The sequence below is a fragment of the Bos javanicus genome, chromosome 19 (assembly GCF_032452875.1).
Source record: "Bos javanicus breed banteng chromosome 19, ARS-OSU_banteng_1.0, whole genome shotgun sequence".
NCBI classification, from domain to species: domain Eukaryota; kingdom Metazoa; phylum Chordata; class Mammalia; order Artiodactyla; family Bovidae; genus Bos; species Bos javanicus.
The window spans coordinates 25,938,421-25,964,993 of record NC_083886.1 but is presented as its reverse complement, the minus strand read 5'-3'; the positions used below and the strand labels follow the sequence as shown (position 1 = coordinate 25,964,993).

At 56.6% G+C, this 26,573-nt stretch overlaps 1 protein-coding gene across 5 annotated transcripts in view; it reads left to right on the top strand.

Moving 5' to 3' along the window:
- Positions 1 to 24,366, top strand: part of ATP2A3 (ATPase sarcoplasmic/endoplasmic reticulum Ca2+ transporting 3) — a 34,310-nt gene extending 9,944 nt beyond the window's left edge. Inside the window, exons 2-22 of one of the 5 annotated variants that reach the window (XM_061390725.1) lie at positions 263 to 280; positions 531 to 613; positions 2,366 to 2,470; positions 2,654 to 2,792; positions 3,053 to 3,133; positions 3,384 to 3,469; positions 5,238 to 5,702; positions 6,521 to 6,609; positions 6,781 to 6,883; positions 7,934 to 8,065; positions 8,466 to 8,591; positions 10,010 to 10,228; positions 10,395 to 10,730; positions 12,325 to 12,545; positions 13,510 to 13,712; positions 14,308 to 14,393; positions 18,754 to 18,887; positions 19,333 to 19,450; positions 19,985 to 20,102; positions 20,343 to 20,433; positions 22,974 to 24,366. In XM_061390725.1, coding sequence (XP_061246709.1) covers positions 263 to 280; positions 531 to 613; positions 2,366 to 2,470; positions 2,654 to 2,792; positions 3,053 to 3,133; positions 3,384 to 3,469; positions 5,238 to 5,702; positions 6,521 to 6,609; positions 6,781 to 6,883; positions 7,934 to 8,065; positions 8,466 to 8,591; positions 10,010 to 10,228; positions 10,395 to 10,730; positions 12,325 to 12,545; positions 13,510 to 13,712; positions 14,308 to 14,393; positions 18,754 to 18,887; positions 19,333 to 19,450; positions 19,985 to 20,102; positions 20,343 to 20,433; positions 22,974 to 23,037 — 3,017 coding nt within the window. In that variant the 3' untranslated portion in view covers positions 23,038 to 24,366. The other 4 variants (XM_061390721.1, XM_061390722.1, XM_061390724.1 and 1 more) reach the window with 4 other exon arrangements.
- The last annotated feature ends 2,207 nt before the right edge of the window (positions 24,367 to 26,573 follow it).

The following is a 26,573-nucleotide window of genomic DNA, read 5'->3' as shown; positions in this document are numbered from 1 at the left end:
CTGGAGGGCCCTGGCTCGGTTTTTGTCCCAGGGTGAGTCAGGTCACAGCAGGCCATCCTCCACCAGAGTCAGGTGGGGGAGGGATGTAAAAGCATCCAGGCACAAACCATGTGTTCTGTGACCTCAAAGACCTGGGGGGAATGTGTCCTGCCCATCGTGGGGGTTCTGGTGGGCACCACAGGGAGGGGACTGCTCAGACTCTGCTTGGTAACCCAGTCATTTCTGTCTCCTCATGGCTCCTTTGGCTGCCTGGATCCTGCAGAACTCCCGACCGAGGAAGGTGAGGCTGGGGCCGGGGCGGCCTGCAAGGGCACCAGATGGCACCCCGGGCCAGCCACCGTCAGGCTGTGTCCTCCCCTCCCAGGCGGTGGGGCCTGGCTGAGCCCCCAGCGTTGCCCATCTGTGCCTCTCAGGGCCTCGGGTTCTCCTCCTTCAAATGGGAGGGAGGGACTGGGCCACCGCAGCTCCGCATGGACGCGATCGGGCAGTCGGTCAGGAGCCCAGCCCTCATGTGGCGCTCCCATTCCCAGGGAAGTCCCTGTGGGAGCTCGTGCTGGAACAGTTCGAGGACCTCCTGGTTCGAATCCTGCTGCTGGCCGCCCTGGTCTCTTTCGTAAGTAGCCCTTTCCCACGGCATCAGGCAGCCTGGGCCGGGGAGCGGGTCCAGGCAGTGCTCAGTGGCCCAGGCTCTGAGCCACAGGGCTATCCTCTCAGCTGTGGGCATCCCCGGGCCCCTATCCACCCCCTTTGTTGTCAGTCGCTCAGTCGTGAGTCAGACACGCTCCGTCGTCGTGTCTGACTCTTCGCGACCCCATGAACTGCAGCATGCCAGGCTTCACTATCCTTCGATAATGTCTCCCAGTTTGCTCAAATTCATGTCCATTGAGTTGGTGATGCCATCCAACCATCTCATCCTCTGTCACCCCATTCTCCTCCTGCCTTCAATCTTTCCCAGCATCAGGGTCTTTTCCAATGAGTTGGCTCTTCGCATCAAGTGGCCAAAATATTGGAGATTGTGAATAGTAGCTGAAGCTGCTCCAGTGAATATTCAGGGTTGATTTCCTTTGGGATTGACTGGTTTAATGTCCTTGCAGTCCAAGGGACTCTCAAGAGTCTTCTCTAGCACCACAGTTTGAAAGCATCAATTCTTCGCCCAAACCGTTGCAGCCCCCACAGTGAACTCCCAGCTCTCTGTCCCCTCCAGCCCCTCTTCCAGCCTGGTTTTCAGAGTGAGCCTGCAAAAGCACCTCTGACCCCACCCCTCCCTGCCTTGGTGCAGGGTTTCTTAGCATCAGCACCGTTGGCTTCTTGGACCAGACAGTTCTCTGTGGCAGGGACCGTCCTGTGTACTGTAGAGTGTTGAGCAGCATCCCTGGCCTCTGCCCACCAGATGCCATTAGCATGGTTGTGACAGTCAAGTCTACAGATGTTGCCAAATGTCCCTGGGGGGCGAATCCCCCGGGCTGAGAGCGCATGCAGTACCTTCCATGGCTCCTCAGAGAGACTTCAGACCTCAACCTCCCGCAGCTGCCTCCTGGCTGCTGCTCCCGATTGCTGCCCACCATGTCCTCAGCCTAGACTCCTTCTGGACCCACAGGGCCATGGGCCCAGGGTGGAGCGGTGGGGAGCGGGGCATTGGTGGCTGAGCAGCAGAGACCCAAGGGTCATGCAGGGAATGGAGTCCAGAAGGTGGTTGTCACTCCTGCTCCCAGCCCTGCCCTCCAGCCGGCAGGGGCCCAGCCAGCTCAGTCTGACTATCCTGGCCACTCACTGTCCTTTGGAAATTGAGGACTCCTACAGCTAAGCCAAAAGGGTTCTGGTACCCCCTGCTCAGAACAGATGGACACATGGAGGCCTGGAGAGGATGACAAGTACCCACTTGGGCCAAGAGGTGGGAACAGACTGGAACGAGGTCTCCCGCCTCCAGGCCTGGGCTCTGGCTGGTCCTCTTACCATGGTCCTCTGAGCACAGGGCCATGAACCTGATATTGTAACACAGACTGCTGGGGTCCACCCCAGTTTCTGACTCAGCAGGTCTGGGATGGACCCCAGGAATTTGCATTTCTAACAGGTTCCTAGGTGATGCTGCTGCTGGTCTGGGCCCCACACTTGGAGAACCACAGTCAAGCCAACAGTGGCCCCATGACCCTGAGAGTGGGTGGGGTGGGACGTGGGCTGTGGCGGTCACTACCTGGAGGTAGTAGTAACCAAGCCAAGGCCTTCTGAGAGCAGACCTCTCCAAATCCAGGGCTCCCCAGGGGTACTTTCTCCCAAACAGGAGTAGATGGACCCAGAGTACAGAGGAAATGGCAGGCAGACCCTGGCTCATGGCATAGCTGCCACTCACCAGCTCTGATCCCGACAGGTCCTGGCCTGGTTTGAGGAGGGCGAGGAGACCACGACAGCCTTCGTGGAGCCCCTGGTCATCATGCTGATCCTTGTGGCCAATGCGATTGTGGGCGTGTGGCAGGTGGGAGACTTGGGGGTGCGGCTGCATCCTGGGGTCTCCCAGCTGCTAGGTGTCACCTTCACCTGGTTCTGGAACCCTGCAGGTCCTTCTGCTTCCAGATCCATCCCAGGCCCCAAGGGGTGTCCTTCCAAGGGGGTGGCTTGCTAGGGCCAGCAGAGATAGATAGCCTTCCTGCCTCTGCAGGAACGCAACGCGGAGAGTGCCATCGAGGCCCTCAAGGAGTATGAGCCTGAGATGGGCAAGGTGATCCGCGCGGACCGAAAGGGTGTGCAACGCATCCTTGCCCGGGACATCGTCCCTGGAGACATCGTGGAAGTGGCAGGTGCTTCGGGGTATTCTCCTTGCATTATAAGATGCTAATGAGCCCACTCTTCTCTTTCTGACTGTATGTTGTAGAGGGGGGCTGTTGGATCCCTCTACAGCTCTTTAGCTAGAACCTCATTGGATGAATAAAGGGACTGTAAGCCAGGGGACAGCTCAGGCCTGCCTGCCAGCCCTGGCCTTGGCTTCTGGGAGCCCTGCAGGCTTTCCTGGGAAGGGGTGCCCAGAGCCACACTCAGCCAAGCCGTTCTCCCTCCACAGTGGGAGACAAAGTGCCCGCCGACCTCCGTCTCATTGACATCAAGTCCACCACGCTGAGAGTGGACCAGTCCATCCTGACCGGTGAGGTCCAGAGGCCCGGGGATGGGAGGACTTCACACGGGGCTTGTTGTTTCTTTTTTAAAATATGTATGTGTGTATGTATTTGTCTACACTGGGTCTTAGTTGTGATTTTGATCTTTACTTGCGGCACGTGGGATCTAGTACCCCGACCAGGGACTGAACCCAGGCACCCTGCAAAGGGGAGTGTGGAGTCTCAGTCGCTGGACCACCAGGGAAGTCCCGGGCTTCTCATTTCTGATTCTACATCCAGGTGAATCTGTGTCTGTGACCAAGCACACAGACGCCATCCCGGACCCCAGAGCTGTCAACCAGGACAAGAAGAACATGCTGTTTTCTGTAAGTGCCTTATAATAAAATAATAACATTTAGATGAATCAGATAGAGCCCTATGGGAAAGAACCTCACAATCATTGAGAATACGTGAAAATTTCTGGTGATAATAATAGTTATATTTAGTGGAGCTGTGTGCTTGGCCCTGTTCTAAGACCTTTACCTGTATGTATTTATTTTATGCTTGGATCGCCTTTGAAATAAGTATACTTGTCTGCATTTTCCAGCAAGGAAACAGGCACCGAGAGGTTAAGTAAGTTTCCCAAGCTCACACAGCCAGTGAGCGGCAGAGCTGGGATGTGGACTCAGCCATCTGATTCCAGAGTTTTTCTCCTACCTGCTAGGCTTATCCTGCTTTAAGCTGGAGAGGGACAGAGCCTGTGTATAGTCACTCAGCAGAATCCTCTAGAGAGAGGAGCATTGCCAGAATGGTAGAGAATGTCAGGAACCATTCGTTTCTCAGATAAGAAAACTGATCCCTAAGACAAGACACCAGGGAGAGTGTCTGCCCAGGGACAGTGATGGGGTTCAGCTCTGGGGGAAGAGATCAGCCCCTGTGGCCCCAGAGAGACCTAACCGGTGATGCTCATGGGCTGCCTAGTAACAGCCTGAAGCCGAGCACAGAGGCCACAACGAGGGGTCGAGCCGATTGGCAGTGGCCCTGGGTGCTAAGTTATAAAGTGTCCCCAGAAGTGAACAGAAAGGGAGAAAGTGATATTCACCTGCAGCTCTGCTTGAGGGGAGCGCCCCGCCAAGGTGCCCGGAAGCCTTGGATAAGCTGCTTTGGGTGGGGAGGGGACACCAAGGGGCACGCCCAGGCATCAGCAGCCGTCACAGGAAACTTTCTAAGGAGGGCGCTCTGGCTAACTGCAGGTCATTTCCTTGGCAGTGCATGCGTGTTTAGTCGCTCAGTCGTGTCCGACTCTTTGCGACCCCCTGGACTGTAGCCCGCCAGGCTCCTCTGTCCATGAGATTTCCCAGGCAAGAATACTGGAGAGGGGTGCCGTTTCCTCTTCCAGGGGATCTTTCTCATCCAGGAGTCAAACCTGGGTCTTCTGCATTGCAAGCAGATTCTTTACCACTAGTGCCATCTGGGAAGCCCTTCCTTAGCAGAGGGGCCTGTACGTAGGGGCAGGAGCTGCATGGCTCAGGGCAGAAGAGATACTGAAGCTGCCAGCACCCACCTCTCCAGCCTTGGCACAGGGCACCCATCTGAAGGGGATGAGTTATGAGCCTCCCCTTAACAGCTGTTTCTCTCGCCTCTGCTGGATCATTTTACAGGAGGACACGGAGGCTCATGCTGGCCAGCTCTTGCATCAGGGCTTGGGGATCTTACTGGGGCCTTGGGAATGGATGTACTTAAGCTCAGATTTTCTTGATTCTTCAGTAAATACTGTTTAAAACTGTTTACCTGAGATCACAGCAGCACCCCTGTGTGGCTGTTTTGGTTGTGTATGAACCTCATTTTAATGGCTTGGTGCTATGCTGTGCTGTCAATATCAGCTGTTGCTGCCTCTGTGCCAGACCCCATGCTGGCACTGGGAATGTGGCACCAAACCAAGTCCCTGCCTGCATAGAGCTGACACTGTCAAGGCGATGACAGTCGTAACTCAAGACTACATAGCTGCATCTGTCTGGGAGCACTAAGTGACATGGAGAAAGAGAAAGCCAAGGAGCAGGAAGCGAGCCCTAATCCCAGCCTGAAGGGGTCAGGGGTCCTGGTCCCCTACTGAGGTGCCAACCAGCCCCTTTGCTTATCCCCTCCCTCGGCCAGGGCACCAACATTGCATCAGGCAAGGCAGTGGGTGTGGCAGTGGCCACAGGCCTGCACACTGAGCTGGGTAAGATCCGCAGTCAGATGGCCGCCGTGGAGCCAGAGCGGACGCCCTTGCAGCAGAAGCTGGACGAGTTTGGGCAGCAGCTGTCTCGTGCCATCTCCGTGATCTGCATGGCCGTGTGGGTCATTAACATCGGGCACTTTGCCGACCCTGCCCACGGCGGCTCCTGGCTTCGAGGTGCTGTCTACTACTTCAAGATCGCTGTGGCCCTGGCTGTGGCTGCCATCCCCGAGGGCCTCCCGGCTGTCATCACTACTTGCCTAGCACTGGGCACGCGGCGGATGGCCCGCAAGAACGCCATTGTGCGGAGCCTGCCCTCTGTGGAGACTCTGGGCTGCACCTCGGTCATCTGCTCGGACAAGACGGGCACGCTCACCACCAATCAGATGTCGGTCTGCCGGGTGAGTGGCTGCAGCCAGCCTGGGTGTTGCTGTGTGATGCTCGGCAGGCAGGGCTACCTCTCTGGGCCACTCCCCGACTCCAGAGATGGAGGAGAGAATATGTGTGCTGTCCCATGGTGGGAAGCAGATCCAGGTTTTCCTGGGGCAGAGCAGCAAAGCCTGGCTGGACATGCATCATTTGGACACATGTGTCACTCTGTAGGGTCCTCGCAGGCCATCTGTGAACCTCAGTTTCCTCGTCTGAAGTTTGGGTGTGCAAGCCCTGCCAGGTGACCATAAAGGAAATAGGGGAGGGTCAAGTACAGCCTGGGCATCCGAGCCAAGCCGGGCCTGGACCCAGGTTTTAATCCTGCTCCACCATGACACTCTGTGGTCAGTGCCTGTCACCCGATACACCAGCTCCAGTGACCTGGGAAGGGCCCAGGCAGGAATTATTCATTCCTTGGCACTCGATCCCAGATCCTGGGCTGCTGCCCACATGCTCCAGGGAGTCTGGCTGAGACTCCAGCAGGTCTCTGGGGTAGAGGAGTGGCTGGGCTGTTGCTGAAGGCTGTGGGTTTCCCATTCTCCCAGGCCCCCTGATCACTCCTCCCATCCCTGCTCCCATAAAACCCTGGAAACCCACGCTCTGTGTCTGAGACCTTAGTCCCCCACAGAAGTGCACCAGAGGCTGCCGCAGGGGTGGGGGCACCAGCTTGCTTTGCTGCCCTGCAGCCCCTGACCTGCTAGAATCCCTAGTAGGACTTCATTTGAACAGTCCTACTAAGGATAATGAAACAAGAGTTTGAAAAACATGAGCACACCCTTGTGCCCCCCAGATGTTCGTGGTAGCTGAGGCCGGAACGGGTACCTGCCGTTTGCACGAGTTCACCATCTCGGGCACCACGTATGCCCCGGAGGGCGAAGTGTGAGTGCTCGGCGAAGGGGCACAGGTGGGCGGGGTTTACGGGTGGGCGGGGCTACGTAGGACAACTGTTGAGAGTTGTCATTGGCGAGGCCTCCTGGGGGCGCGGCCAACATACTGGGCATCGCCCAGGGGCGGGGCCAAGAACCCAGTTCTGACCCTCTGGCTCCACAGGCGTCAGGGAGAGCGGCGAGTGCGCTGCGGGCAGTTTGATGGGCTGGTGGAGCTGGCGACCATCTGTGCCCTGTGCAATGATTCAGCACTGGACTACAACGAGGTGGGTCCCTACCCACTTTCAGTGACTTCCCTAGTATCCAGGCGCTCAGAACAGACCTTTCTCCCAGAGTATCCAAGCTCCCAGGATTGGAAGTCCCTGCCGCTTGGGAGTGCCACACCCCAGGAGCACTGCCATCCACACTGCCCCCCGCTTCTTCCTCGGTTTGGCTTTAGAACCTTGCTCTGGGGCTCTTGGGCTGTGGGGGACTGTAATGTAAAAGGCAGAAAGGCCAGGGATGCCTGGGAGAAGAGGTGTAGGGGACAAACACTAGGAAGTGTTTAAAGCAAAAGGCACAGCCCAGAAACGGTCCACAGGCCACTATAACCTGATGTGATCTAGGCAGTGAACTCTTTCTTGTGGCTGGAGCAGAAGCATGGTGCACACGGGAGGCTTTTTGCCCCTGAATGGGGGCACTTGGCCAGACCAAGTCAGTCTGATGCCCAGCTGAGGGCAGCAGACAGATAGCAAAGGGCATAGAGCAGGGGAGTGATATGGTCAGATCTGCATTCACAGAAGATCACCTAAGTCTCAGTGTGGAGGACAGAACAGACTGGGCAAGACCAGGGCCAGGGAGCCCTGTGTGGTCATCTGGGCCCGAGAAATGTCAGCTGAGTCCTGGCTGGGGCTTCAGGAAGAGGGGAGTAGACATGGGTTGGAGAGAGTTTGGAGCCAAAATCCTGGGACTTGGTGACCAGTTAGGTGAAAGAGGGAAGAGCTCAGGTAGCTTCTAGCTGCCATTTTGGCCGGAACAGTCACTAGAGTGGCACATACAGAGAGATGGAGGTAGACTGAGGGTCGGAAGGGAATCAAGCCCAACGGGCAGCAACTGCATGAGTGGGCATGGGGCTCAAGAGGGAGGTAGCAGTGGCCTGGGTGGGCACTGGCTGTTGTAAGCCTATGAAGAGTGCTGGAGGCAGGGGCATATGAAGCCTCAGGGAGAGAAGAGGGAGGGAAGCAGGAGTGCCTGGGAGCTCCAAGGCTCAGGCAGTGAATGGGAGGTGAGACCGGGGGCTGCCCCGACCCTGACTCCCTGTACCTGGGCCCCTCTAGGCCAAGGGTGTGTATGAGAAGGTGGGAGAGGCCACGGAGACAGCCCTGACATGCCTGGTGGAGAAGATGAATGTTTTTGACACGGACCTGCAGACTCTCTCCCGGGTGGAACGAGCTGGCGCCTGCAACGCGGTGAGCAGCATGGGGGCCTTGGCCACAGTCCGTGTGGCTGGGGCTTCTGGGGCATCGGGAGAAGGGAGAGAGGGGAAGGAAGTCCTGGGAGGCTTCTGGGAGGAAGAAGGACCTCAGATGCCTATCTAGTAAGACTGGTCTAGGGAAAAAAGAGAGGAACAGCTGAGTGTGGGCAAGGACTTGGAGTCAGAAATTACCCAGCCTCGTCAGGAAATGGCAACTTTGGGGCATTTCTGGGGCTGGAGAGGGACATGGAGGCCTTGAATGTTGGGGTTAGAAGAGGATAGATTCACCACCGTGTAGGGAGCAAGAGGCTCTTCATGGGGTCGAGCAGCTGGCGAGGAAGCAGCCAGGATTGCTGGCCCTGCCCCTCACGCCTTGACCCACCCGGGCCCCGCAGGTCATCAAGCAGCTGATGCAGAAGGAATTCACCCTGGAGTTCTCCCGAGACCGGAAGTCCATGTCAGTGTACTGCACGCCCACCCGCCCTGGCCTGGTGGCCCAGGGCAGCAAAATGTTTGTGAAGGTGGGCCTGCCTGACCGGCCTGGGGCCTCTGCACACCTGGAGTCCCCGGGGGCCTGCTCTCCAGTCCTCTGACGAGCCAGAGCCTGCAGCCGTGGGACACTGGGGGAGGTGGGAGACCCTCGGCAAAGGGATGCCTCTGGAATGAGGGTGGTCAGCCTGCCACGGGGAACTGGGAGGGGGACCCGGTGTCGGGCAGGTAAAACCCAGGCCAGATGCTGAGGCCTGCCCCTCCCTGTGGTCCCAGGTCTGATCTGAGAGGCACGGCCTTGCCGCATGACCTCGGGGCCACCGTCTCCCACGTGGGCCTTGGGTCCCTGTCTGAATAGCGGGTCAGGCTGGACTGTCTCAGGAGCCCTTTTGCTTCTGATGGGGACTGTTGACGTGGTTGGTGTCCACACTTGGTGCTTTGTGTCTTGGAAACAGTCCTAAGGAGGAAAGGAAACAGCTCCATCCGGACTCTCATCCATAGTCCTTCCTGTCACTGATTTTGAATATGAAGTAGGAGTCAGAGTAAAGCAAAATCTTTAAAATCTGTTTTAAAACCTGCAGTGGGGGGTTTAAACCTGTTTTAAAACAAAAAGCTTCTGTATTGGGAGTTTGGGTTTCTTAAAATACCCAGTGTTTGACTATATATATATATATGCTGTATATATATATTGTGTGTATGTATATATGTCAAGGGACTTCCCTGACATTCCAGTGGTTGAGACTGCACACTTTCACTGCAGGAAGTTCAGGTTCCATCCCTGGTCGAGGAGCTAGGATCCCGCCTGCCCTGTGGCTCGGCCACAAAAAAACAAACAAAACCCCCCTAGTGTTTGGGGTACCTTTTGGGGAGAGGGATGAGGCACTGATGGAGGATTCAGAGGTTTTTTCCAGGCCTGGGACGAGGTCCAGGGTGAGACCCCAAGGCCAGTGAGAAGCCCTGCACCCCATGACCACCCTCCAGAGCCACATCACCCACACCCTCAGCTGGGCTCTGTTTCTGGTCTCCCAGCAGGGCTCAGCCCACTTCCTGATGCAGAGCACCCTACAGAATTGGGATCGTGGGAGCACCAGCCTGGCAGGGCAGCAGGGTCTGCAGGAGGGTGCCATTCCCACCCTGTCCCCCAAAATGCTGCGTCAGGCCTTCTCAGCTGCAGGCTAATTGCCGGGGTGGGGGGGTGTTCTGCTGTGGGCTTCACACTGCATCACACTCTATGTGAGCCCCCCTACCCTCTGGGCTCTCTCACAGTGGGGCCCACTTGGTTCCTGCACCAACCTTCTTAAAGATGGATGGATTCTGTTGCGCCCCTTATTGTGTGTCCCTTGAGTGACCTTACTTACCTGAGATCTAGGCCTCAACTCACAGTTAAGCAGGAGGGAGGGAAGAGGTCTCGACTGACCGAGTTGTCTCCTCCCCTGTCCCGCTCCTGCAGGGGGCTCCTGAGAGTGTGATTGAGCGCTGCAGCTCAGTCCGTGTGGGGAGCCGCACGGTACCCCTGGACACCACCTCCAGGGAGCAGATCCTGGCCAAGGTCAAGGACTGGGGCTCAGGTTTGGACACACTGCGCTGCTTGGCACTGGCCACCCGAGACATGCCCCCGAGGAAGGAGGACATGCAACTGGATGACTGCAGCAAGTTTGTGCAGTACGAGGTGGGTGCTGGGACCCCAGGGCTGTGTGTCCACCTGCAGTATGAGGTGGGTGTGCAGGAGGAGGTGGGTGTTGGGGCCCCGGGCCCGTGTGTCCGCCTGCAGCGCTAGGCAGGTGGCAGGTTGAGGATGGGTTCGGGCCCCGCTGGCATCTGCCCACTCCCTACAGACGGACCTGACCTTCGTGGGCTGCGTGGGCATGCTGGACCCTCCAAGGCCCGAGGTGGCTGCCTGCATCGCACGCTGCCACCAGGCAGGCATCCGTGTGGTCATGATCACAGGGGACAACAAAGGCACGGCCGTGGCCATCTGCCGCCGGCTTGGCATCTTCGAGGACACGGAGGACGTGGCGGGCAAGGCCTACACGGGCCGCGAATTTGATGACCTCAGCCCCGAGCAGCAGCGCCATGCCTGCCGCACGGCCCGCTGCTTCGCCCGGGTGGAGCCCGCCCACAAGTCCCGCATTGTGGAGAACCTGCAGTCCTTTAATGAGATCACTGCCATGGTGAGGCCACAAGCTGGGAGCCTGCGGGGAGGTGGCGGCCTGGGGTATGGTGGGAAGCACTGACCACAGGGCTTAGAAAGAGCAACTGGCCAACCCCTGCCTCTGCTTCATTCTTATTTTTCCCAACATCTTATCTCAAAAAATTTCAAGCCCAAAGAGAAATTGAAATTATTTTTATAGCGAATGCCTGTAAATATCTGCTGTCTAGAGTCTGTAAATAGCATAGGTATATTTGCTTTATCGCATACCTGTCCATCTACCCACCTTCAACCCATCTTCCTTAATGCATTTCAGACTCAGTTGTAGACATCAGTACATTTTGCCCTCACACAGGAGAGGGAACTTTAGCATAACCCATGAGGTTCCTTTACACACCTTCTCCATCCAGCCACGACTCGCAGTCTCTGCTCTGATTGTTTTTCTTGCATCATGGATTATTTTGCCTCTCGTGGATTTTCACATGAGTGGGATCATACAGCATTTGCTGTTTGTCTGGCCTTTTTCCTTTGAGGTTTATCCATGTTGTTGGGGGACTCAGTGCCATGATTTTTCGTGTACTGTTCAGTGGCATTGCACTGTAATACCCGTCTCTTCATCCCTTCCCCTCTGGATGAACACTGGGTTTGGTCTCAGTTTTTGTTCCGTCTCATTCTTGATTGCTGACCTCTTCATCAACGCTGATCTTACTCTTAACCTCGATCTCACTCTCCCCTCTCTTGACCTCAGGTTATAATCTTGACCTCCAGCCTATCCCAGTCCTTTATGTTGACCTTAATTCTTATATGTGGCTCAGTCTTGACCTGATAATGAGCTGGGCACCAACCTTGACTTGACCACAACTGTAAACTTGTTCTTGGCTCTTATTTTTGACCTTCACACTGACTTGGTCCCTGACCTCAACCTTAAACACCTTAAACTGATCCTTTACTCAATTCAAGCTTGATACGAGTTCCAGTCTTTACCTGGACCCTGATCTGATCCCTGACATTGACCCCCCCCCCAACAATCTATTACTTTATGTTGACCTCAGCTTTGATCTTGACTTTGACATCAACTCTAACTTCTACCATGACATCTTTCCTGATAGGGACCATAGCCTGGACTTGATCTCTCCTTTAATCTAATTTTTTTATCTTGAACATAAGTCCATTCTTGACCCTGTCTTTCACCTTGGCTCCAGCCTTCACCTTAACTACAACCCCTAACTGACCCTTGACCTGGGCCATGACCTTCACCTCATTCCTGATTTGACCTTAACTTTGTCCTTAACCTCAGTCTCATTTTCTACCCCACATCCCACCTTGATTTCATCTTTGCCCTCAATGTTGACTCACCTTCTTCCCGTCCTCACCTCACCATCCTCTCTGACCTTAAACTTGACCTTCTTCTCAATTTTGTCCTTGTCTGCACTCCCTGCCCTGTCCTTAGCCTCTGCCCCAGATCAGTTTCTAGGCTCATGACCTCACCATTGGTTCCATTCAGCTGTCTGCTTCCTCGGGGACAACCCCTAAACTTGGCGACAGGCTCAGGGAGGGGAGTCAGGCAGGTGTCAGGGAAGTTTCTCAGGTGTGAAGCCCCCTAACCTGGCCCTCAGACAGGAGACGGAGTGAATGATGCCCCAGCCCTGAAGAAAGCAGAGATTGGCATTGCCATGGGCTCTGGCACGGCCGTGGCCAAGTCAGCGGCGGAGATGGTACTCTCAGATGACAACTTTGCCTCCATCGTGGCCGCGGTAGAGGAGGGCCGGGCCATCTATAGCAACATGAAGCAATTCATCCGCTACCTCATCTCCTCCAACGTTGGCGAGGTTGTCTGGTGAGGCCCTGTGTTCCATCCTCCCAGCCCTCTGGACCAGCTGTGGATCCCCAGGACAGGGAAAATGCCTGGTCTGGGATGGGGCGACAGGGAGAATGCCTGGTCCTGGGATGGGGCTGCAGGGGTGACGGGACCCGTGTCCTTCCTTGGAAGACTGGGACCTTCCAGAGTCCCACCTCAGGGTGGGCAGGAACAGGGACACCCATCATTCTCCAGAACCCCTGATGTACCTTAATCCCCAGGGTGGTGCTGGAGAAATCCCTTGGCATCCCTCCAGCCATGACCTTCTTCCCACTTTCAGAGTCCTGCGAGATGGGAGAACTCACCTCACCTCTGGGCAGTAATATGTTTGTGTGTGTGCACACAGGGTGTGTGCCTGAGTGAGAGGCTTGTGTACACGTGTACATGTGACTTCCTGTTCATCTTTGGGCATGAGTACAAGCACCGAGGATTTGTGCTCGCATGTAATCGTGTACACACTTAGGTTCACATGTGAGTGACGCCTGTGGCGAATGGTGAGCGCACGTTTGCCTGGCCGTGTAAGAACTCTGCATCTGTGCACGTCAGGGCAAGCGTGTAGATGTTTGCTTATGTTTGTGGGATTGTGTGTCCTGCACTAGGTGTTTTGCACACATCTGTGAACAAATGTGTATCTGCTCAGGCACGCACTGTCCACATGTGTGTGTCTGTGTGTGTGTCTTAAAGAGAACTTGTGTCCTGTCCTCAATGGAAGAGGCCTAAAGGGCGGGTCTATCCAGGCCCCAGAGCTGAGACTGGGGGTTTTGGGGTGGCCCAGTGTGACCAGAATGTATGCACCCACTTCTCACTCGTGCACACACATCAGAACTAGCAGAGTGAGGCGGGGCTGCTGCAGAGACAGTGGGGGGCACTCCCGGGCCTTGGGTGTGAGTAGCAGCTGGACCTTCCATTTGCTGGGGGCTCAAGCCCATGACTCTGGTTCCAGCATCTTCCTCACAGCAATTCTGGGCCTGCCCGAAGCCCTGATCCCTGTGCAGCTGCTCTGGGTGAACCTGGTCACAGATGGCCTACCTGCCACAGCCCTGGGCTTCAACCCCCCAGACCTGGACATTATGGAGAAACGACCCCGAAACCCTCGAGAGGCCCTCATCAGTGGCTGGCTCTTCTTCCGATATCTGGCTATTGGAGGTGAGTGGGGCCCCAGCTTTCATAGGGATTCCTGGAGTTTCCTAAGACCCTTGTATCAGTTACACTTACAAACTCCAGACCAATATGACTCAGCCTGGCTTATGTCAAGAAAAACTGTACGTGGACTCATGTAACTGAAAAGACTAGGTATGCTTCAGGCATGTCTGGATCCAGCCCTCAGACTGTCACTGGCATATTTTAGCTCTGCCTGAGCTTCATTCTTAAGCAGGTGCCCCTTGGGATGGCAGGATGGTTGCCAAAGCTCCAGTCCTCAGACTTGCCCCATTACGGTCCCAAATAAAGCAGAAGAAAGAGTCTTATCCTATCACTTCTGTAGAAATAGGATGAAATTCTCAGGCCTGTTCTCCACCCATGTCGTGTCACCTGCCTATCTCCTTGCCAATTGCTGTGGCCAGGGATGGAGCAGATGCTGACTGCCCATCAGGGCCTCTGCTGACCCTGAGGGTAGGTACTACATACTAAAGGGAGAGAGTGGTTCCCTGACAGAGATTCAGCAGATTATTGGGAAAGGGAATCAGATGCCAGAAAACCACAGGCGTGCACTATAGCCAGTTTCTTCCTGCCCTCCCCACAGTGTACGTCGGCCTGGCCACAGTGGCTGCTGCCACCTGGTGGTTCCTATATGATGCCGAGGGACCGCAGGTCACCTTCTACCAGCTGGTAAGCAAGGGATGGCCAGGAAGCCCATTGGGGTCATCTGAGAGGTGTTGTTGTTGGAGTTCCAGGAGAGAGGGAATCCAGAACCCCACAGGTGGCCAGTGGCTGTCCCTCCCCACCCCTGTACACCTGTAGACGCCCGCCACTTAAGGAAACAAGCTCAGAAGCCGCCAGAGGCCTAGAGACAGCAGCACAGCCCCCGAGCCAGAGAAGCTGCTGCTCGCTCCCCCTGTCATTCAGTTACAGGGAGCCTCAGGGCTTCACTGCCCGGAAGCCTTACCTTTATTGGGAAACTTCCCGAACATTGAGGGCTCAGTGATAGGAGCACCTAAATGGTGGAACTTTTGGCAGAGGGTCAGACTGAAGTGATCAATAGTGGAGGGAAGGAATCTTCCAGGCTTTTATAGCCAACCTGTCTCTTGGGGAAAGGACCCATTGACCTCTTGAAGTCCCCTGGCTGGCAGGTGCACACCACAGGCCTGGCTTAGTTCAGCCTAGCTCTGGAAGTAAGCAAGGAGATGCCACCTCCATCCTGACCTCAACTGCTGTCTGTCCATCCGCCCTTCTGTCTGAGCAGCCAACGCATCTCTTTTGCTTGAAAGAACCGTCACAGCAATTCTGGCCAGGCCAGTGGTGGGTTTCTGGTTTAAAGGAGAGATCTGCCTGGATGTAGACTTTCCTTCCTCTGGTGTGTTAGCCTTTCTATTTTCCTGTAGACAGAAGAGCTCAAGAGAGGGACCCTGACTTCCTGCCCCCGTCTTGGGTGTGTCAGGGAAACAGTCTTCCCCACCCCCAGGGGCAATGTGAGGGCTCTTTCTGGGGTTCACAGCTAGGTGGAGGCAGCTGGGGGTGCTTTCTTTCTCCCACCAACCCTCAAGCACATGGGGCTCCCCTCCTGGCAGCAGTGCAGAGCCTGGACCCAGACCCCTATCCCAAAGGCTGGTGGCCCCTAGCCCTTGGCAGATGGATCGGACACCTGCCCCTGCAGCTCCTGTAGGGGCGGCAGGTGGAGAGTGGGGTGTGCTGACCGTCCTGCTACAGCCTTCCTCCTGTCCCACTATCACCCTCCTTTGGGCTATGAAGCCCAAATCTCCAGGGACCTCCCCCCATATCAACCTTCTGAGCAGTCCCATACAGCCAGCTGCATACCTCCTATGGAATAGCCCATGGTCCCAGTGCACTCACCAAGTCCAAAGTCAAAATCAGTTGCCCTTTTGCAAACAATTCCCTCTTCTTCCATCTGCATCTCAGTTCCACCTCCTCCCTGGTCACCCCAGCCAGACCCCTGGAGTCCTGGTAGACACACATCCCATACCCACCACCAGTCAGCCCTCAGTCCCCCTGGGGCCACCTTCCCAACTGTCCTCAGATCATTCCATTTCTCATTTATCCACTTGGGCGAGAAGTGGCTGTTAGGCACTGACTGTGCCAGGCACAAATTGCTAGAGCAATGGTGGTGACTGAAATGGCAGAGTATCTGCAGAGAGTGTCCCGTCTGGTGGGGGAGAGAGCCAGGGAAATGGGCGGTCACGTTTTATAGTGAGCCATGCTTCCGCAGAGAAAAGGCAGGAGGCTATGGAACTCGGAGGTGGTCAAGACTTAGACCTAAAGTAGAACTCTCAGCTGCAGGTGTTGGAATTTCAGGAGAGGTGCCCAGAGCCCTGCTAGCATTCCTGGAGGGATGCTGAATAAAGGCAGGAGAGTAGATCCTGGATCCTGGCCGCCCAGGTTCACGCCCAGGTTCTATCACACACAAGCTGTGTGATTTGGAACAGGCTACTTAACCTCTCTCTTCATTTCTCCACCCATATAAACTGGGTAATAGACCCTGCCTCGTAGGGCTATCCAGACGATTACCCGAGTCAGTACATATAAAGTGCCTAAACCAACACTTGGCACGTGGTAAGAGCTATGTAAATGTTAATGAAACCCAGAGGGAGGCTCACAGGTGAAGGCGAATGGGAAATAGCCAGGGAGGCCAAGGGAAGGAGTAGGGAGAACAGTAGCTTCACCCAGAGAAACAGGCCTGCCACCCCCCGGGGGAGGGGTACTCACGATGAAACTGCGAGGCAGAAGTTCCAGCCCCTGAGCACCTTCTGATGAACAGTGCAGGAGGCCACACTGCGGCCAGGACCCAGGCACAGTGCAGGCGCTCACTGCTGAGACCCAGAAGTTCGGAACTGGGCAGGGTGTTTTTGTTTTTGTATGGCTGTGACGGGGCTTCGTTGGTGTGCGTGGGCTTTCTCTAGTTGTGGTGAGCAGGGGTCACTCTTCATTGCAATGCACAGGCTTCTCGTTGTCTTGGCTTCTCTTTTTGCAGAGCACAGGCTCTAGGGCACGTGGAATTCGGTTGTTCAGGACTTAGTTGCTCTGTGGCAGTTGGAATCTTCCAGGGATCGAACCTGTGTCCCCTGCATTGGCAAGCGGATTCTTACCCACTGTGCTAGCAGGGAAGTCCCGGGATGTTAATCTATTGAAACACCTCCATGTGATTCTATTCTCATTGTCTTCCCTATGCGCGGGCATAGGGATGCAGGCACACATGTGCCCAAATGGGAGGTGTGTGCATGGCATCTGCGTGTACACGTTTGAGGAAGGTCCTTACCGTTAAGATCTGGAGGTGAGGCCTGACAGTGGTGACACAACCCGAAAAAACATTTGTCCTCTTGGTCAGTTGGGTGGTTTCAAAGTTTAGGACATTTTCTCTGCCCTGTGATCAGTGCCAAATAAAGCTGTGCACTTGTCCCAAATACTGGAGCTCAGTTTTTTTTGGAGAAATTCCCTCCTCTGTTGATTTAAATAAGACTCTCCATCTCTTTGTCAAGAGAGAAGTCTAGCCAAGCCATGGTCTTTTATCATTTTGCATCATGCACAAGAGAGGAAAGAACCAGCAGTCCCTTCAGGCTGACGGAGTCGCTCTACCCGCATTTATGCCGTGTGGGGAATGAGGGATGGATTTCCTGGGCAGGAGGTCAGGCCGCTGATCGTATTACAGATTTCTCATTGAGGCTTATTTTCGCAGCACATGGCCCTCATTTCTAAACTTTAATCTTAAAAGGATCACTGTTTCAGAGGAGATTCCAGGGGCCAGATGTTGGAGAACAGAGCTGTATAATGGTTGTGAATGTTCACGCGAATCCCCATGGTGCGGAAGAGAACCAGACGGAAGTTCTCACTAGTGGCCTCGGTTCAGCATCTTGTTACAGCAGCTTCTGAGAGCAAGGTTCAGGGGGCAGGAAGAAAACTCCCCTGGGGCCACAGGGGCAAGTGCCACCTCCCTTATTGAGTCCTGAGAGCTCCTTGTTCATTGTGCAGAAGCTGTGTAGCAAGCCATCACCTGACCATGCATGTGTTAGGCCTTGTCATGAGCGAAGGGCAGGTCTGGTAGAGCTCGATTTCAGAGGCAGAAATGAAGAGGTGTGAATGGAATCTTATTTAATAATCATGACTAGGGCCCCAGTAGCCTCATCTTCTGGGCTTCCGAGATGGTACTCGTGGTCAAGAACCTGCCTGCCAGTACAGGAGACCCGAGACTTGCGTTTGATCCCTGAGTCAGAAAAATCCCCGGGAGGAGGGCATGGCAACCCACTCCAGTATCCTTGCCTGAAGAATCCGATGGACAGAGGAGCCTGGCTCCTACAGCCCATAGGGTCACGTTGCAAAGAGTTGGACATGACTGAATCGACTTAGCACGCACGCTCACAGCCTCGTCTTCTACCAGCTAAAGGTGAATTCTATTCAAGTATAATTTTGCTGATTGATTTTCATATGCATTTACTTATTTGGCATTAGTTGCTCAGTTGTGTCCGACTCTTTGCGACCTCATGGACTGTAGCCCGCCAGGCTCCTCTGTCCATGGGATTTTCCAGGCAAGAATACTGGAGTAGGTTGTCATTTCCTTCTCCAGGGGATCTTCCCAATCCAGGAATCAAATCCGGGTCTCCTGCATTGCAGGCAGATTCTTTACTCTCTGAGCCACCGGGGAAGCCCAACTCATTTGGTGGCTTCATTTAATCACTGCCTCTCCTAACCCCTGCACCTCTGATACTTAGGCCCTCACCTCCTGATTCCAGGGCCCCCTGCCGTCCTCCCCAGCCTCATACCAGCTGCTCTCCCTTTTCTCAGCACAACCCCACCGCAGTACATCTTGCCCTACCCCCTGGCACAATGCAGCCCCTCTGTCCCCATCCTGGGTGAGCGAGCACCCCTCCCTGGGCGAGCACCCCTCCCTCTCCACAGCAGCACTGGCTGTACTGTGTCCTCAGATGTAAGCTGAGGGTGAGGGGGTGGGGTGAGGCTCCCCATGCCCTGGTTCCGCCACTCTTCTTTCTGCCTGCACCCCATCTCACCTGGTTGCCCCCAGAGGAACTTCCTGAAGTGCTCCGAGGACAATCCAGTCTTCGCCGGCATTGACTGCGAGGTCTTTGAGTCACGCTTCCCCACAACCATGGCCTTGTCTGTGCTGGTGACCATTGAGATGTGCAATGCCCTGAACAGGTGGGCTGGCAGGGGGCCTGAAGCGGGGGCTGGGACAGGGGCTGAGGGTCAGTAGGGGCCCAGGATTGGGGGTGGAGGTGTCCAGAATTACAGTCTGAGGGTCAGAAGGGTCCAGAGGAGGGTTCTGAGAGCCCATGGGGGCTAGAATTGGGATCCAGGCGATCAAGGGAGACATGGTTGAGGTCTGAGAGAATAGAAGGGCCAGGATTAGGTCTGAGGGTCAGAGAAAGGGGGTCCGAGCCCCAGGACTGGCCCCTGGGGGCTGAGTGGGCAATAGCCACACACCCCTCCTGGCTGCATTCCCAGAAGCACTCCGGATCTTAGAGGACGATGCTGAAACTCAGACCAGCTCCTCCCTGCACCTCACTTGGGGGATGGGTGGTGGACCAGAGTGGGGCCTGCCCGCATCCTGGCCTGAGGTGAGCGCCCCGTGTGCCCTCAACAGCGTGTCGGAGAACCAGTCACTGCTGCGGATGCCGCCCTGGCTGAACCCCTGGCTGCTGGCGGCCGTGGCCATGTCCATGGCCCTGCACTTCCTCATTCTGCTTGTGCCGCCCCTGCCTGTGAGTCGCTGCCCAGCCCTGCTCCCCTCCTGCAGCTCCTGGGGTCACAGGGCCCTAATTCCCCTCTGAGGCTGGGCATTTCCGGGGCCTCTTTGTGAAACTGCCTGGTGGCTGTGATGGGGGAGAGGTCTGATGGTGCTCCCTGACCACATGGAGCTGGACCCTGGTCAGCCAGATGTGTCCCCCACTTCAGGACATCCCTCCCAGACTTGGGGAACAGAACAGGTAGGGGGAGAAAAAAATAGAAAAAAAAAAAAGAGGTCCCCCAAGGCTGGGACAGGAGGAAAGATGATGCCCTTTGCCAGTGCAGAATTCCTCCCACTTCCCACCAGGACAGAAGGACTTGGTCCTGCGGGTGAGAGCAGGGGAGGGCGCCTGGGACAGAGGAGACTGAGTGGACACAGATCTGGAGGCGGGACGGGGGGCCATCTTAGACGTGTTTGTGAAGAGTCCACTGTAGTCGGGGGTGTGTGAAGCGGTGGATGTGGGGGGCTCTGGGCACTCCTTCCTTTAACTAAGACGCCCCCATCCCAGCTCATCTTCCAAGTGACCCCACTGAATGGGCGCCAGTGGGTGGCGGTGCTCCAGATATCTCTGCCTGTCATCCTGCTCGACGAGGCTCTCAAGTACCTGTCCCGGAAGCACGTGGATGGTGAGTGGAGGCCCCAGACCCCACTACCGGCCCACCTCCCCGCCTGCCTCCGCCCCCAGTCTGCAGTGGGTGTCGGCAGGGTCTTGCACTTAGGGGCCGGGGCCCTGGGCTCACCAGGCTGCCGATGGGAGCACCACTCAGGGCTGGGCTGCCTCGCTCTCCTTGCTCGCTGCCAGCCCTGCCCCGCCCGGCCTGCTGTGCCCTGCTCTGGGTCTTCCCCTCTGACTTCTCTGAGCTGAGCCTGTCGCAATGCAGGCACTGTCAGGACGGCCTCCCAGACACAGACTGGGCAGCCGCTGACTGCCTCCTCTGGGACCCCAGACCACACTGGGTCGGCCTCTTTGGCACCACCTTGTGGGTGGGTGAAAGGTGCATTTTCTGAGTTCCCATCTCTGGGTCTGTCTTACCTCGGGAAGGAGGGCAGAAGGGCAGGGTGGGGGGGCGGTGTGTGGAGGGGCGGGCTGGGGCATGCTGTCCGTCTCTACCCACCTCTGCCAGGGGCTCAGAGAGCAGGCAGCTCTGAACCTCCTGAGGGCAGGGAGACGGGATTGTTCTCGCTCTTTGAATTGCCCAGAGAGGGAGGAAGCAGGGGTGAGAAACTCCCTCTTCCTGGGACTTTGAGCCAAGGCCTTGGGTCTGTGGCCAGGCCGCTGGCCCATGTTAGGCCCAGAGATGACCGAGGCCTGTGCTTGAGCAGCTGGGTGGGTCCTTAAGGGCCACCTCTGGCAGGAATGTATCCCAGGCCTGGGGGGCATGCCTGGGGTGGGGGTGGGGTGCTATAAATAGATCACGTGTCTGGATTCCGCAGGGACCAAGGCAGTCAATCAGCCCCCGTCTCCCATGCTGGCCAGCCCTCCTGGGCACTGAAAATATTTTGTCTTATTAAAAAGGCCAAAACAAGTCAGCCTCCACTCTCTGGAGAAGCTGGCCCACCCCAAGTCTGTCCACAGGGTGACCAGACATGGTGGAGGAAAAGGAGGGCTCAGCCAAAGGGGAAAGTGGAGCTGGTGGGAGTGGGAGCCAAAGCAAGGCTCCAGCCCACAGGTGCAGGGAGGGGAGCCGGACACAGCATTGTGCCTGCTGCGGGGTTTTTTCTGGCCCCTACTCTGGACGCTTGAGAATCCCATGGACCGAGGGGCCTGGCGGGCTATAGTCCATAGGGTTGCAAAGAGTCGGACACGACTGAAGCGACTGAGCACAGTGGACGCTCCAGGGGAGGTGAAGGAGGAGCTGGCTCTGTCGTCTGAAACTCTATCTTCTGGACCCCTGACTCCGGCTGGAGCGCAAAGTTGGGGGTTGGTCCACCCAGAAGGCTTGACCTTGGTCACACTCGCTCACCTCCACAGTCAGGCCTCCTGGGGGTGCGGGCAGCTCAGACAGCTTCGTGTCTTCAAGAGCTTTCTTTGGCCAAGAGGTTCCGCACGTTTTCTCGAGAAAACTCCCAAGTGAGGCTATTTCTCAGCCAAGGGGAGAAGCCTCTGTTTCCGACACTGTTCCAGTGCTGGTTGCTGGATGGTGGAGGATTTGGCTGGGTTGGGGAGGGGAGCAGGCCCCTAGTAGGACGGGACAGGGGAGGGAGCATCCTTGCGAGGCCGGGGTTGGGGTGGTTTATAGAAGAGGTAGGGTTTGAGCAGAGGTTTGAAAGGGAAGGATTGAACTTGGCGGAGAAGGAGCTGGGCTCTTAGTGGGGCTGGGACTCAGAGTGCAGGGTACAGGGGTGAGTCCAGAGTTGGGCAGGGGCCTCGGTTACCAAGGTAAGGACCCTGGACATTGTCCTCAGGGAAGTGGAAGCCACAGAAGGGCGGAGGCATAGGAAGAACTGGGATCACCAAGGAGGGCAGGTGGGGGGCGAGGCTAGAGGAAGGGAGGCTGCTGGGGCCTGTAGAGCTGGTCTGGGAGGGGAGACACTGAGGCCCAGGGTGAGCTGGTCCCAGGCGGTGCCTCCACCTCCACCAATAACCTGAGATGCTGACTGTGGTCCTGGTGAGGCTTGGCTTGTGAGTGTGATGCTCAGCTGTCAGGAGTGGCGTGGGGCCTGTAGGCTGGGCATCTGTGCCCACATCAAAGAGATAGGGTGGAGTGTGCCCACTGGCAGCCTAGACGGATCTGCCCCATGCGGCCGCAGTCCCTTGGGTCTCCTAAAGGCAGCCCGGGCAGGGGTGAGACAAGAGACCCTGTTATGTTCCCAAGCCAGCCTGGTGGCCTTTTAGGGAAGTTTTGCAGAGGACTGATGCTCATGACTTCCCCACGATTTATGAGGAATGTGTCCTTCAGAGGACTGTGGGTGCTGGGTCAGCCCCGGGGGGTTGTGGGGTGTCCCGTTGCCCCACCTCCTGGCTCTGCCCAGGTGTGGCTGAGCATCTGCCAGGCGGAGGCCTGTGGGCCTTGCTGAGGGGGTGGGAGACCTGGAGAGATTGAGTGTGAACCGATCTGGGAGGGTTCAAGATGTGAGGTGGGCCTGGGGTTTATTCTGATGGCAGTTAGGGAGCCATGGAAGGGAGCGGTGGGCTGAGTCTGTAGCATGATGCCAGGGGCAGGAGGGTGTTGGTGAGAGGCCTTGAGGCAGCAGAGGACGAGACATGGGCGAGGTGTCAGGGTGGTCTTGGTTCCCGGACCTCTTCCTGGTGGGTGGTGGTTCACCAAACTAGAAACCAAGAGGAGAAGGGGCGTCGGATGCTCTGGGGGTGTTGATGGAATACGTGGGGTGAAGGAAGCCCCGGGGATGTCCAGAGGGATGGAGCAGGGCTGGGGACTGACCGAGAGATGCTATGGGAGAGTGGGAGAAGAGGAGGCCGGAAGGGGCCCGCGGGAGCCAGCCTGGATGTGTGCTCCCACACATATGTCTTCACACGCTCTCGGGTTTTCTTCCAGAAGACAAGGGCCAGCAGTGAGTGCGGGGAGCAGAGTGGAGTCTGCAGCATGTACCTCAGAGTGACGGTGCCCAAGCGTTCGCCTCCGCCGCCCCCACTCCCCACCCGCCTGCACACTCGCCTGCTTGCTCACTGGGCTCACCGCCAGGCCTGGCCTGGGGTCTCCGTCCCCGCTCCCGCCTGCCGGGGGGCTCTGTGATTCAGGTCTCTGGGCTCTAGTCCAGGAACTGCAGCCTGCGAGGGGCCTGCCCAGAGGCCGGAGCTGGCCCAGAGCCCTCCTCCCCGGATCACAAGCACGTGCACTCACACTCGGAGCGCTCCCCCTGCTTTGAGGCGGGGCATGCCCTTAGCGACCTGCAGGCGTGTCTACACTGATGGAGTTCTGGGAACCACTCTGATCTCACTCTTAGCGAGTGCCTGGTCTGGGGCCTGGTCGGCCCCAGGGTGAAGAGGGGACATCCGGACCCAGCCGTGCACAGCGAGGACAGACAGCCCCCTCCATTCCACTCTGCTTCCTTGGAATCAACTCACGAGGGCTTGAGCCTGTTTCTGTTTATCCACGCAGGGAGTTGAAGACTCACAGCGAGAGACACAGGAGTGGGGGAGGGGGCTGAGCAGGGATCCCCCTTTCCTGGGAAATGGCCAGCCTGCCGACCTCAGCTCCAGACTCAGGGTCCTCTGTTCCAAGCAAACGAAACACGCCATCTCTGCGTTGCCTGCCCTACCAAGCAGAGGATGGGGTTGCCTTCTGTGTTCCTGCCGCCTGAGACCTGAGACCTCCTTGGGATCGCTGAACACTGTGCCCTGCCACCCAGCCCAGGGCTCAGCCATCTCCAACTCTGCATGGCCGGGTGATCCTCGGCCTTAGTCTTTGCCCCTGCCCCCCGCACACCCATGAGCCAAAAGGGTGTCTGTCACTAAGAATGGTGAGTTATCAAGGGCACATTCCGTCTCTCCGTCCTTGCTGGAGGGACCCTTGAGCACCTGGATCACCTCCGTGGAGGGAAGAGAGCGTTCGAGGAACACAGATGTTTCTCTGCACTCATCTCTTGCCCCTCCGGCAAAGATTAGCTCGGCACAGAAGCAGCGGTGAGCAATGACTGCGTCCTTGCCCCTCCTCGAGAGTGTACAGAGTGATTATTTTATATGTAAATCAAGACCCATGTCCCATCCTGGCCCCCAGAATCAAAAGCCCCCTCGGCCTGCCTTGCAGACAGATGGGCTCAACATTCAGCGGCCCCTCCCCCTAGCCTTTGCCCTCCCTTCTCTTGAAAGTGAGAGAACCCAGAGTCTCCCATGTCTGTAGGGGAGGAGGGCGGAGAGGAGGGGCAGGGGCCTGTACCCACCTGCTGACCTGAAATCTGGTAGAGAAATAAAGGTCGAGTGTCTGGGGCCATGAGGGTCATTGTGTTTCCCGGGGAATGGGCCCCTCTCTGCCCCCCGCATGCTTCCCTTGGGGGCTCCCACCCCCTGTACCCCCTCCCCCAGGATCCGGGAGCAAGATCTGGGGCTCCCATGTCCCCAGCCAGAGATGATCTCGTCAGACAAGGGGCAGGGGAGACCCTGACTTCTGGAGTCGAGTCTGGCATGACTGCCTCCTCCGCAGGTGCACGGCATTCGACAGTTGGTGCACGTGATCAAAGGCCTTTACACGTGGTTCATGGGGAAACGAGGCTGGGGGTGGTCCGTGGGAAGCAGGACTGGGCCTGGAGCCTGAATATCAGGGGTCCCTTGTTCCCCACAGAGGGGACCCCAGCCCCGGCTGTTCCACGGGTCTTGTCTCTCCCCCAGGTACCATCCATCTCTGGTCTTTACCAGCCCCACTCGAATGCATCCCCCCAAGATTTCCTGAGGCTCACGCTGTCCAGGGCCCTCATGAAGCTGCTTGTCATGAACTCCTGACTTGCCCAGACGGCCCTGCCCTCTGGGACCTCTTGGAAGGGAAGAGCCAGGGTCCTCTGCCTCCCTCGTTTTCTCCTCTGAAGGGAGGACTCACTGCCCTGGTGATGGGACTCGGGCCCTGCCCACAGGGCCAGAGGTGGGACCAGCTCCATAACCACTGGGCCTCAGTGCAGAGTGAAAATGTGGAGCCTCTTGTTCAAAGATTAGGAATTTCTTTTCTTTTTTTGACGTGGAGCATATCTAAAGTCTTTGTTGAGTTTGCCACATCATTGCTTCTGTTTTGCACTTTTTGGTTTTCTGGCCCTGAGGCATGTGGATCTTAGCTCCCCGACCAGGGATCAAACCCACACCTTGCTCGTTGGAAGGTGAAGTTTTAACCACTGGACCACCAGGGAAGTCTCAAAGAATTTCTTAGCAGTGGCCACAGAGCAATAAACCACGCATGCAGGTCTCCTCTGAGCAAGAGGTCCCCGTGCTACGGATGGGGCATCCAGGAAGCTGGTCAAGACTAGAGCAGGCAGTACCTGCCCTTAGGAGCTGCCAGGTTTTATTTGGGGGACAGGATTTGACATACAGTTTACCACAGGACCTGGGAATGAAAAGGTTTCCCCCTTGTACAAGGTCCATCTCAGATCACAGCCTTTATACACACTCGGGTGTCCTCAACCAGCTCCATGAGATGGGCCAGGCATGACTCTGTCTGGCTTGATCATCTAACTGGCCCTCATCTTGACAGACAGGCAGTGAGTGGCCCGATGATGGGCTTGGGGGTCTGCTCAGGACACAGGCGGGCTCCAGGGCTCCCGGTGGCCTCTGGGGCGTGTGGCCAAGCCTGCTTTGCCTCCGCCCCCGCCCCTCAGGCCTGCCCAAGTCTGGCCTCGTCCAGCACACGGCATGGAGCCTGACGGGCCAAGACAGGGCGGCCAAGGTAAACAGAGGTTTCCTACCTCACGGGCGCGGGCCCAGGAGGGAATTCCGGGGAAAGCCCCGGCATATTTCATTCTGGATCAGCGATGGCAGCCACCAAAATGCCTGTGGCCTTCCCCCTGCTCCCTTCAGAGGCCAGGATTTTGTGCTTCTGTGCCCCCACCACTACACACCACATCTGGGAGGGAGGCCCACTGGGGCTGCGTTGGGAGAAGTGGAAGAGCAAACACAGAAAATGAAGACGTGTCCACACAAAAACCTGAACCCAAGGGTCCACAGCAGCTGTATTCACCGTGGCCTCAAAATAAAACAACCAGACGTCCATTGACGGGGGGAAGGATAAACGAACTGTGGTGTGCCCATACAGTGCACGGCAATACCCCCCCACCAGCAATAAAAATCAGCGCATCCATCTGTGCAACAGAGTGCATGATGCTGAAAACCCTGGTGCTGAGGAAAAGAAATCAGAACCAAAAAAGAGCCCATACTGAGCGATTCCAGCTCTGTGAAATTCTAGGAAAGGCAAAACAAATCTAGTAACAGAGCCACAGAGCCAGGCTGGGAGCCAGAGAAGATTGACAGCGAAGGGGCAGGAGGAAGGTTCAAGAGTGATGGGTTGGGGCGGGGCGGGGAGGCGTTGCAGGCATTTGTCAAAATTCATCAAACTGTGTGACTAAAATGGGTATATGTGATTGCATGTAAGGTAGCTCAGATGGTAAAGAATCCACCTGCAATGTAGGAGACCTGGGTTCCATCCCTGGGTTGGGAAGAT